This window comes from Pinus tabuliformis, chromosome 4_2, assembly GCF_031772625.1.
Source record: "Pinus tabuliformis cultivar Carrire ecotype Pingquan chromosome 4_2, CPIR1, whole genome shotgun sequence".
NCBI lineage: Eukaryota > Viridiplantae > Streptophyta > Pinopsida > Pinales > Pinaceae > Pinus > Pinus tabuliformis.
This window is the reverse complement of record NC_142304.1, coordinates 437,624,484-437,637,596: the sequence shown is the minus strand read 5'-3', so window position 1 is coordinate 437,637,596 and position 13,113 is coordinate 437,624,484. Positions and strand designations below refer to the sequence as shown.

General features: G+C 38.2%; 1 protein-coding gene across 1 annotated transcript; it reads right to left on the bottom strand.

Annotated features, from left to right (window-relative positions):
* Positions 1-4,843: 4,843 nt before the first annotated feature.
* On the bottom strand, positions 4,844-5,573 carry LOC149169835 (uncharacterized). Its single transcript, XM_089427179.1, has 2 exons — positions 5,167-5,573; positions 4,844-5,041 (listed from the first exon to the last, which is right to left on the bottom strand). The coding sequence occupies exon 1, from the start codon at positions 5,513-5,515 to the stop codon at positions 5,201-5,203; it is 315 nt and encodes a 104-aa protein (XP_089283305.1). The 5' UTR covers positions 5,516-5,573; the 3' UTR covers positions 4,844-5,041; positions 5,167-5,200.
* Between the last annotated feature and the right edge of the window lie 7,540 nt (positions 5,574-13,113).

Here is a 13,113-nt window from a genome sequence, read left to right as displayed (position 1 = left end):
GTCGTATCCTTCTTATTAGTAATAAAATTTAGGGTATTTCCGATAAGCATTCTCACTAGTTAGATAGTAGGACTTTGACATATTAATTGCTTTCTATGATGCCAACCACATATCTATTAATGATAACACCAAGATTGAATCGAAAGGTAAAACCATGCATTGTGTTTATAAATGCTATGATAGCATAAAATCACAATCGTTAGTAACATATTTATTCCTTACAATTTATGTATATCACCCACAAAAAATTCATAATTTAAAATGGCTCCATTAGAGAAATTTTGAGGTCTCAAATGGGCCTCCTAAGAACTATTATAAAATAATAAAATAAAATTAGATTACATCATCAAATTTTAGAGGGAAAAAAGAAAAAACTCTTTTCAACTCGTATTTTCAACTTATCTCCCTACGGTTTTACTCAAATTTTGAGTGGGAGCACTCGTTGGGTGCATAATTTAGTTCCTCATCCAAGGAGTACCAGTGTTTCATACTTTCGATGGACCCTGCTACACAAAAAATGAGAAATACATGAAAAATCTGATTGCAATCACATTTTTTCATGTATTTCTCATTTTTCATGTAGCAAGGTCCATCGAAAGTTTGAAACATGGGCACTCCTTGGATGAGGAATCAAAATTTTCATCCAAAAAGTGCTCTCGCTTAAAATTTGAGTAAAACCGTAGGGAGATAAGTTGAAAATATGAGTTGAAAATATGAGTTTCTTTTATTTTTTTTATCTTTTCGCTTTTTTACTCCAAAAATGGTGAATCATCCCCCATGGTTGATATCATCACATTGAATCCTATTGGTTCTTATAAAGTTGATTTTGGTTGTAAATTTTTGTTTTGAGGCCCATTTTGGACCTCAAAATTTTTCTAATGAAGAGAAAAGCAAAATAAAGTTAGAGAAATTTGAGTTTTTAAGAAGGAATTTTGAAGAAAAGCCAAGTAAGTAAATTGACCAAAGTAGGTCCACTTGAAAGTACATTAGGAGAGGAAATGATACTAATAACATCACATCAAGGATGATTAATGACTAAGTTACCCTTGAGGATGGGTTTCCACGAATGAGCTATAATCCACTTAGCATTGAGGACTTGCCACTTCGTTATCACCATAGATGGGTTAGCACCAAGCTATGATTAAGAATAAGTTTCTACCAAGTTACCACAAATGATGGGTTACTAAGTTAATATTATTAATGTGCACCACTATAATACCATTGAACCACTATCAAATTAGCTAACAAAAATAAAGATTATAAATTACAATGAGGATTATATATTAACAAGGAAAGCTGCGACGCAGCGAGTCCCTGCGTGAAGTTGAGCCTGTCTGACAGTAGCTGCACTGGATCTGTTGCTGGTTCTCTAGTAACTGTTTGATCCAGACCCATAACCATATCTAGGAGATTGGCCCCCCTCGCCAGGGCTTCACGAAATAATTCATGCTAATGCTGCTGTTAATGCCTCACCAGAGCTATGCGTCACCAGAGCTACAGGGATATGGCATTAGAGATACCAATCAATACTCTGTAAACAACTAGTCAGAAAGGCTACAAATGTATGGTTTTAGAGATTAACTTTCCTTCATGCAATAGTCAATGTTTACCAAAAGTCACAAGTATCAATTAAGATCACTGTCTCAAAAGAGTGAGTGAATGTACAAGCTCTGTGAATCAAACAACAGAAGTTGAATATGCAAGTTTTGTAAATTAGGCAACCACAAAAATTAAATATGCATACTCTGTTTCACATCAATACAACAGGAATCAAATAATATTATCACAGTGTTTGCATTAAAGTTACATCCAACTAATGGTTCCAAATCTCTATTAGTTTGATGCAACTCGGGTCACTAGACATAAAGAAGCTTAAGGTCCAATAAGTGTAGGTTAAACCACAATACTCAACAGGCTTGTTAACTTATTCAACAAGAACTGAAGATCTCACTATGTGATTTACTAACCCCCAAGTTACAATTGAAGGGTCTCGAATATCCAAGGCTCTGTTATACATATAATGTGACAGAGGACACTGAGTTTTGAGAGATCTCCAGCTCTTGTGTCACTATTGACTCAAGAGCTGTAGATCTAGCTCTCGTTTTATGATATCTCTATACCAACACTTCATCAAAACATTACCTATTGATAACAACATTGAAACCCTAAACCAAAGCTCAGAAACAAAGTGTTGAAAGAGTGAGACACCTCAGAGCATATGAAAGAATATTATTATAACTTCTGATCAGTGTTCACACAAAGAAGTATATAATGCTTCCCATAAAGATTTACCACACGGACAACCATCGGATTTCCAGATTTAAATATGAAACAAATTTAACTGAGTTCTGTAAATCTTAGAGACAAAGCATAAAAATTATACACACAGGATCCTTAAATCAGAAGTCAAACCACAGCAGTTATCACACTAGAATATGACATAACACACACCACTCAGCAGATTAGCAAACCACTCAAATAGATAAAGAAAGAAGAGGGGTGACGTGCTGGATTGGTTGGCAGCTATATTGCACTTAGGGAACATTGAATTTTCTCCAGGCAGAGAACATGATTCCTCAACACTGAAGGACCAGACATCTGCATTTCATCCAAAAAGCAGCAGAGCTTTTCATGTAAGTATTGTGTAAATTGAAAGCATCATAAAGCTAACGATTGATTGTGTATACCTTGCAAACAAATGTTTGAAGAAGCTACAGGGATATGGCATTAGAGATACCAATCAATACTCTGTAAACAACTAGTCAGAAAGGCTACAAATGTATGGTTTTAGAGATTAACTTTCCTTCATGCAATAGTCAATGTTTACCAAAAGTCACAAGTATCAATTAAGATCACTGTATCAAAAGAGTGAGTGAATGTACAAGCTCTGTGAATCAAACAACAGAAGTTGAATATGCAAGTTTTGTAAATTTGGCAACCACAAAAATTAAATATGCATACTCTGTTTCACATCAATACAACAGGAATCAAATAATATTATCACAGTGTTTGCATTAAAGTTACATCCAACTAATGGTTCCAAATCTCTATTAGTTTGATGCAACTCGGTAGTTTTGAGACATCTCCAGCTCTTGTGTCACTATTGACTCAAGAGCTGTAGATCTAGCTCTCGTTTTATGATATCTCTATACCAACACTTCATCAAAACATTACCTATTGATAACAACATTGAAACCCTAAACCAAAGCTCAGAAACAAAGTGTTGAAAGAGTGAGACACCTCAGAGCATATGAAAGAATATTATTATAACTTCTGATCAGTGTTCACACAAAGAAGTATATAATGCTTCCCATAAAGATTTACCACACGGACAACCATCGGATTTGCAGATTTAAATATGAAACAAATTTAGCTGAGTTCTGTAAACCTTAGAGACAAAGCATAAAAATTATACACACAGGATCCTTAAATCAGAAGTCAAACCACAACAGTTATCACACTAGAATATGACATAACACACACCACTCAGCAGATTAGCAAACCACTCAAATAGATAAAGAAACAAGAGAGGTGACGTGCTGGACTGGTTGGCAGCTATATTACACTTAGGGAACATTGAATTTGCTCCAGGCAGAGAACATGATTCCTCAACACTGAAGGACCAGACATCTGCTTTTCATCCAAAAAGCAGCAGAGCTTTTCATGTAAGTATTGTGTAAATTGAAAGCATCCAAAAAGGATATGGCATTAGAGATACCAATCAATCTATTCATCAATTCAATTAATGGGTTACTTAGCATGTATAATCACCACTCAACCCTCTGTAAAATCAAGAAAATAAAAGAATGGACTCAGATCTGCTTAACGTGCTATTAATTCAACCAAATGCATTAATTTTCTGAAGAGGCACTGCACGCATAAATGAAAATATCCTCTCTCTGATCTAATATCGTGACAAACTCATATGCACACTCCAAAAAATATCCTAGTTCTTGAACCTAATATCAAGACTGGAAATACTATGCTATCAATAGCAATGCAAGAAGGAAACCAAAGGCAAAGAACTCTATGACCCTAGGAATACAATCAATACCTTGCAAACAAATGTTTGATGAAGCTACAGGGATACCAAGCCAATATTTCCTTCGAAATTTAGAGATGACAGAACAAACAAAGACGAAGAGAAGCCCCATATAGCAAACCCAATTCAGAGCACTAGTCCATTGTCTGTCTTGGACACTAGCTCTAGCTCATGGAAAACCCCATTGAATTTGCTCCAGACAGAGAACATGATTCCTCAACACTCAAGGACCAGACATCTGCTTTTCATCCAAAAAGCAGCAGAGCTTTTCATGTAAGTATTGTGTAAATTGAAAGCATCCAAAAAGGATATGGCATTAGAGATACCAATCAATCTATTCATCAATTCAATTAATGGGTTACTTAGCATGTATAATCACCACTCAACCCTCTGTAAAATCAAGAAAATAAAAGAATGGACTCAGATCTGCTTAACGTGCTATTAATTCAACCAAATGCATTAATTTTCTGAAGAGGCACTGCACGCATAAATGAAAATATCCTCTCTCTGATCTAATATCCTCACAAACTCATATGCACACTCCAAAAAATATCCTAGTTCTTGAACCTAATATCAAGACTGGAAATACTATGCTATCAATAGCAATGCAAGAAGGAAACCAAAGGCAAAGCACTCTATGACCCTAGGAATACAATCAATACCTTGCAAACAAATGTTTAACGAAGCTACAGGGATATGGCATTAGAGATACCAATCAATCTATTCATCAATTCAATTAATGGGTTACTTAGCATGTATATGTGATATGTGCGAGAGCAAAGTAAAGAAATACAAGCATGCAATTGTAAAAGAATTCAGAACTTACAGGCCAAAAAACTGTAAATAAAGCAATGTTCAGTAGCATATCCTAGAACCCTGGAGCGGAAGCGCGAAATAACAAGCCGTAACGACGAAATCATGTATAAGCTTCTTATATAAGAAGAAAATTACGTTACACGTAGCCCCACGCTGCATGCACAATGTCACCTGGAATGAAATCTGTACACAAGACATGTAACCCCCATCAAATCAGTCTATGTGAGGGCGCAACAGATGTTAAGCATATCCCCTGAATCACCCTAACCCACGTCAAATCAGCTAAGCTGATGGTCCAATGAAAATACCTTCCGAATTTCTTATAACGCTAGGTCTTCCTTCTCAACCGCATTTGCCAACCTCATCCTTCGACTCCAACCATCTGCTTCTCAACGCGCACTCCCATTTCTCGTTCTGCGCCACACCGATCCTGTTCCCGTCTCTTACACGTGAAATACGAAATTCCCAATCCTCTGTAGCATACGTTTCAATCTCTGTATACCCGATGTACACAACCAGAAACCTGCCTGGCCCCGGAAAAAAAAGTAACTGATCAGACGTTCGATCCCTCCATGCTTGCTCGACCCATTCAACTATTTCCGGGGGAATGTTATTGAAGTCCGCTTCGTGACTCACAACTCCCAGCCTGAAATCCATCGTTGTCTGCCCTTCTCTACAGAAGGTCACGAACCCATGTCTCTTTGCTCGACTTCGAATTCTCATAATTACTTGCCTTTCTTCGGAACTGGTTAGGGGTTCTGGTTCGCTCGTCCCCATGCCTTTCTGTAGGTATCGATCTCGTCTTGCAAACCTCAAGTCCTGGGTGGTCTTTTTTTCCAGAAAGGAAATCAGTGCCTTGCAATTCGTTTTCGATTTGCTATCCACCCTCGTGCTGGATTTTCCCCTGGCATCTGTAGCTCGCTCGCTTGATGGGCATCGTCATACGATGCAAACTGTCGATAGTTTCCAAAATTGTCATCGAAGTCCCAGACTTCGCTAATAGATTTAAAATCAGCCTTCTCCTCAGGAGACTGGCGTGCTTCGTCCATCACATTCGTAAGAGGGCTCAAAGGAATGCCGAGCTCGTCATCTGAAGCCCCCAACAGATAAAACAGATCATCCCCCAAGTCCGAAGCTAGGGTTCCACCTTCTTGGCCGCTAGGAATATCGGACGACGCCAAATTATGCCCAGATATGGATAACTGAGCGGATACGAATATAGGAGCGGATTAAAGGATTACCGATATAAATCTATGCATAACATCATTTCCCAAGTTACATGCAAAAGCTATGTTTGAGCTGCGCGGAAGTTGAACAGTCTGGCATGGGAAGGGGTCTTGTGACCTAGGGTTTTTGACCTCTGTATGTGGTTGGGCATGCGCCCCACTTTCCCAACCAAAAACCCCATTGCAGAACCAGAAACCTGTCGTTTTCAGCAATGAACCCGCCTGCTCTTCAAATGCTTCGCACAAAACCGCCCCTTCCAACTGACCTAGGTTTTCATGACCTCATTTATGACCTCCTCACTGGCAGCCCATTCGTCTTCTTCTTGTGATAGGGTTTTGTCTAATTGACAAAACCGCTCTGTTTCTTCGCCGTGGAAGCGTTTCGCCTCCTGCACGTCAGTGGACACCGGCAGAGCTTCCGGCTCTCGGTCGCGTTTTCTGAGCGTCTGAGTCATCATCATAAAAAGATGATATTTGAACCCTGAACACAGAAGTGGCGCAGGAACTATAAGGGGATGATAGCTCGGCTTTAGCGAATAATTGTTTATACTGCTATAGAAGCCGATATGGATAACTGAGCGGATACGAATATAGGAGCGGATTAAAGGATTACCGATATAAATCTATGCATAACATCATTTCACAAGTTACATGCAAAAGCTATGTTTGAGCTGCGCGGAAGTTGAACAGTCTGGCATGGGAAGGGGTCTTGTGACCTAGGGTTTTTGACCTCTGTATGTGGTTGGGCATGCGCCCCACTTTCCCAACCAAAAACCCCATTGCAGAATCAGAAACCCGTCGTTTTCAGCTATGAACCCGCCTGCTCTTCAAATGCTTCGCACAAAACCGCCCCTTCCAACTGACCTAGGGTTTTTGACCTCTGTATGTGGTTGGGCATGCGCCCCACTTTCCAAACCAAAAACCCCATTGCAGAACCAGGAACCCGTCGTTTTCAGCTATGAACCCGTTTTTCGCGGATGCCACAATGGAAAACGGAATGCAAAGAGTGACACTGGTTTACCAGTGAAAGATACTGAGGCAACACACCGCCTGCTCTTCAAATGCTTCGCACAAAACCGCCGAGCTGGTAGGCGGACACCTCCCGCCATGCAAACCTTGAGCATACGGCCGACACCTGCAAAAGAACAAGCAAACCTTAGCATATGTATGCCCATTCACACTTAACATTAAACATTAAGGAATTAATGTTAGCATTAAAACGAAACCGCACACGGTCAGGGCCACTCGATTGTGCGTAAATACGAGTTTAAGCTATGCTCCGGCCTCTTCCGCCTCGGGAAGAGGCCAAATAAGATGGCGAAGGATCGCGAAAGAGTGAGTGCAAACGAAACTTAGCATATCCCTGCTCTAACCGCCGTATAACAGAGAAGGGCAGGGGTCAACTAATGCTAAGTCGGGGTCCTTTCGATTACTATAGTCCCTGCCGGATGCCAGATGGCAGGGACTAATAAGGGGAATTGTAGTGTTGGTTGTCTTTGATACTTATTCTAATTTTTTTTCATCCCTACTATGTTTAAAATATGAAAACGTAAAACAAGATAGCTAGATGGGAAAATGATCTTTGGTATTTGTAAGCTGTATTATACAATGTCAAACAATTGAACTTTTGGTTTTAATTAATAAAGAAGACGATTGAACCACATATTTATTTATGAAGTTTTGGAAATCTTTATTAAGAAGAGATGGATGAGAGAGGCTAGTCATGAGCTTCTAACTATTACAAAAAAAGATAACCATGTTAAAATATAGATATTTAATTAAAGAAATTTCTTCATACAAGCTAAAAGTTATTTTAACGTAAAGTTTGGAAATTATCTAGGACCGAAAGGTTTAGAAATAGAATTATATCAATTGACTTGGAACCTCATGAGGGAAGACTTCTCAATAGGATAAGGTGAGATAATACAAAATACTCTTATTTATGTCCAAGAAAAGCAGGTCAATGGGATTCTGATGTAAAGGATGTCTCAATTGATTGAAAAGCTAATATGAAACAAAATGAAATTGTTCCCTTAGCAATTTCAAGATGCAAAAGTACGTGTCATGTATTTAAAAGTGTTAGAAGTCAAGGTGATGAAGTAAGGAAAATAGGAAACATAAGTTAGATGTTATGTTTGAAGGTCCTAGCTCTTTGAGAAAACTAAGGAAGTTTGAAGACTTCAATTCCATACCGTAAAAAAAATCTTGTCAAAAATATAGTGTCCACAAATTAATAGTCCTTTTACAAGAGGATTTAGATGAAATATTGCAAGAGTATATGAAACATAGGGAACACTCTTAAATTTGAGGAATTATGGTTTTTCCATAAAATTTCATCGATAGATTTGTATTTCCTTAAAATTTTGGCAAGTTATGGAATTATAGAACACATTTTAATAAAAATGTATTAACATAATAATCATTCACATATTTTCCTATACCTTATATTGTTGGAAAATAAACAAAGAGATTTAACACAGTTAATGACTTAACGAGAATTGTGACATGGTAAAAAAATAATATCAACATCTAAATGAAAAGTGGTGCTATTTGTAAGAGTTTTTGTTTTTTTTGGTGGGAAGAGGTTTGGGGGGATGTTGAAAATACAACAAGAAAATCTCAGTTTGACCTCGCCTTGGTCAAACTATAGAAAATTCGAATTTCCACATTAGCAGAAATATTGGAGGTAGTTAACTGAGGTGACATGACACTTGTCACTCAGTTGACTTAGTTAATTCGAGTTGGGGAAGCTTGAGTTCAGCACAACATGATTGATTGCTAATTTTTAGCAATTTAATTTAGTTAAATTGAGTTATTGTCAGTTAAACTAGTTTTGACTATTGGAGGAACTAGTGGAAGGCGGTTGTGTAAGTGTGACTTCAGTGAAACTTAGTGATCATCCAAATAACTAATCAATCATCCAAAAATAATTGTTGCATGTAGATAATTCTAGTTACCCAATTGAGATGGAGATTCCAAGGCAATGTACTATCAGTTGTAGACTATTCCAACGTGTACAGGTGGTGCATGCAATCAGAGATCCAACCTTATGGATTGCGCAATCAATTGAGGAAAAAATCCCTAAATAATATGGGATAATTCCTCAAGGAATAATGCAAGGAAATAGGGGCTTAGTGGGTTTGAAATTTAGCTAAGTGTTGGCCAAATTCAATTAGTGAGGTAGAGAGATAGACTATACACTTGCAGGATGTGCTCATGCTTAAGCACACATATGTATTACATCTCTATTCTTTGATTAATGTAATACAAATAGGAGGGGTTTTGAGCAATTTCTTTTTCTTAGATAAATCTTTGTGCATGTGTGATATTTCTTCTTTCATGTTTATGATTTGTGTTCTATATTATGAATTGACTTCCGTTGAACAATAGCGTAGGTTTGAGTCTTGTGATTTAGTAAATTTCATGAGTAGTTTCAAATCTACACCACAATTTCTACATGGTATCAGATAAGGATTCACATTAGAGTATGAATTTTGAAGTTTTTTATCAGGAGGGTCGAATTTGCAGGATCAATGTAGAAGAAATTCTTCAGATTTAGAAGGATGGCTTCCTATGGACTAAGACTCAAGTATGGCACTAAGGTAAGCTCAAATTTTGTTGCTTAGAAGGACCACATGGAGGAAGTGAGGGAAGACAATGTATTGAAGGAATTTGTTGATAATGACATCTCAAAACCAAGATCAATCGATGCCCAAAATCTAGCAGAATGGAAGAAGTGTGTAGCCAAGGAGAGGATAATAATATTGGAGGGAGTACAGGACCATATTGTCTCCAATATCCATGGAAAATAAAATCCTTATGCAATGTGGTAGACGCTGATAGATCTGTTCCAGAGTATCAATGACCGTAGGAAACTGATGCTCAAGGATAAAATTCGAAATATCAAGATGTAAAAGAATGAATCTATTTAGCAGTATTTGAGCAGGTTCACACAATGTCGTGATGAGCTTGCAGAAGTTGGTGTTACAATTTTAGATGATGATTTGGTAAGCCTAGCCCTTCTAGGAATTCCCAAGAGTTGGCATAACTACCAAGATTCAATGAATGGGAGGGAGAAACTACCAAATTGGGAATTCTTATGGTCCAATTTGGTACAGGAGGAAATAAGATGGAATACCAGAGATGGGACTTCATTCAAGGGAAAGGATGAAGAAAAATGTGCATTGGTGTGAAAGGGAAAGAAGGGAGAAGGGGATAAATCTCAATCCAAACCAGGATCTAGCCAAGGGGGAAAGACGAAATACTTTTCTAAAATTAAATGTTTCAATTGTCATGAATTCAGGCATTATGCTACGAAGTTTCCATACATAAACTATAACAAGAAGACCTCTGGAGGAGTGGTAGGTGAATCTTTGGCTTCACAATTCGAGCTTGAATTCACCCTTTTCACATGCATGAAAAGCATAATGATGGGGAGTGCGTGGTACTTAGACAATGATGCCTCATTCTAGATGACGAGGAATAGAGAAATTTTCAGTGACTTGGAGAAGAAAGATTGCAAATGCACATTGAGATGGGAGATGATGGAAGGTACAATGAGATTGGGATTGGTACAATCACTTTTCAAAGGGAGTCATGATCCCTTTTCAGACTCAAGGACGTCATGTTTGTTCCGGGCCTAAGGAAAAATCTCATCTTTGTTTCCATTTTGGAAGATCATGGTTACGATGTGATATTCAGCAAAGGGAAAGCATTCCCGAGACACATAACCAGGAGACAAGTGAAGAAAATTGGGGTTCATGTGAAGAACTTGTATAAGCTATATGTGGAATAATGTGTTGCATTAAGAAAAAAGGTAGAGATGGTGTTGAGCGATGTCGGTGAACTTTGGCATAGAGGAGGTTGCCATTTGCATCATGGTGCCCTGAAGATTATGTAGCAAATATATACATGCCTTCCCAAAGGAGCACTTGAGTAGCATGATACATGAAAATGATATACCTAGGGAAAGTACACAAAAGCCACATTCCATGACCAGGACAAAAAATCACATGCAGTCCTTGAAAGGATCCACTCTGATGTCTATGGATCTTTCTTGAAAACCTCTACTGTCAAACATAAATATTATGTTATCTTTGAGGATGATTTCTCACGGAAGTTCAAGATATTTTTCATGTAGAAGAAAGATGATACATTCTACAATTTCGTTGAATTCAAGGCACTGGTTGAGAAAGGAACCAACAAAAAGGTGAAGGTTCTTAGGAACGAAAATAGAGGTGAGTACATGTTGAATGAGTTTAAAATTTTTTGTGCAATATAAGGCATTTGATGGGAGTTGACAACACCCCACAACCCACAACAGAATGTGGTGGTTGAGAAGAAGAACCTTAGCATTATTGGAGAAATAAGGGCGATGTTGCATGACCAAGGCCTACCTCTACATTTGTGGGATGAATCATGGAACACAACAATCTATTTGTAGAACAAGAGTCCCCATCGGATTCTTGGCATGAGTACACCAAAGGAAGATTTCTTGGGGAGGAATATGGATGTGTCACACTTCATGATTTTTGGAGCCTTTGTTTACTACCATGTCTTCAAAGAATCAAGGAAGAATCTTGATCCGACAACAAAGTTGGGCTTATTTTTGGGTTACACAAAAAATCTTCACAACTACCATGTGTACTTTCCATCCCTTAGAATGACAGTTGTCCAAAGGGATGTAAAGTTTGATGAAGAGAAAGCAATGATATGCTCTTTTGAGAGGGAGTTTCAGTTGCAACTAGAGCTGGAGATTTTAGCTCCAAAGGAAGAACCTCAGGAAGTTGTGGAGAAACCACAAATTGAGGAACATATATTGGAGACAACCAGTCAGGCAGAACCATCCTGAGAAGGTAGAAAAAGAACCAGGGAAGCTGAGAGATTATTGCATGATGTTGGAGAGAATGTGGGAGAACCCACTTCACAGTGTAGGCAAAGAAGGTCATCTGATCAGTACACTGGTTACATGGATCTAATGATTGATCATGTAGATATTGAGCCATCCTCTTTCGAGGAAGCAATAGAGAAACATATATGGGTTGATGCAATGGTGGAGGAATATGAGCCCATTGTAAAGAACAATGTTTGGGAAGTGTTCCCAAGACTAACAGATAAATCAGTTGTGAGTTCGAGATGGATCTTCAAGGTAAAACATGCAACAAAATGAAGCATAGAGAAGTATAAGGCCATATTTGTGGCAAAGGGATTCTTTCAATTTGAGGGAATTTCCTATGAGGAGACCTTTACTCCAGTAGCAAGGTACTCATCCATTAGATAAATTATTGCACTGGTTGCATAGATGGGGTGGAAGGTCCACCAGATGGATGTAAAAACAACATTCCAAAATGGAGTTATTGAGGAGGAGGTGTACATCGAGAAACTGTAAGGTTTTGAGACCTTTGATGAAGAGTCACATGTGTGAAGACTCAAGCAAGTGTTGTATGGTCTCAAGCAAGCACCTCATGCTTTGCACACCAAGATCGACAAGTATCTCACCAGGTTGGGCTTCGCTAAAAGTGAAGCAAATGCAAACCTTTATCATATTATTGTAGAAGGTAAATTTTTTATTATTGTCTTATATGTTGATGATTTTAGTTTAATGGGTGATGAGAAGTTGATCAAATCTTGCAAGGAGGACCTTGCAAGAGAATTTGAAATGAAGGACATGGGACTCATGCACTACTTCTTCAGTTTGGAAGTATGGAAAGGAGATGGGGAACTGCTTGTCTCTTAAGGAAAGTATGCAAATGATATACTGAAGAATTTTCACATGGAGAGTAGAAAACCCATGGAGACTCCTCTAATGGCCAATTGGAGGAAAGAGGATGCCACTTATGGAGAGGAAGTGGAGGCTACCATTTATCAATAGTTTGTGGGTTCACTAATGTATGTTTTGAACACACAACTAGATATGTGTTATGAAGTGAACTAGATGATTCAAGCTATGGTTAGGCCAACCAAATTATTTTGGAAGGCAGTTAAACATGTTTTATAGTACCTTAGAGGCACTGCCTAGATTGGACTATG

What these genes read in the sequence shown, in the direction of transcription:
- LOC149169835 (XM_089427179.1), bottom strand. Translation starts at nt 5,515, where the DNA reads ATGGATTTCAGGCTGGGAGTTGTGAGTCACGAAGCGGACTTCAATAAC.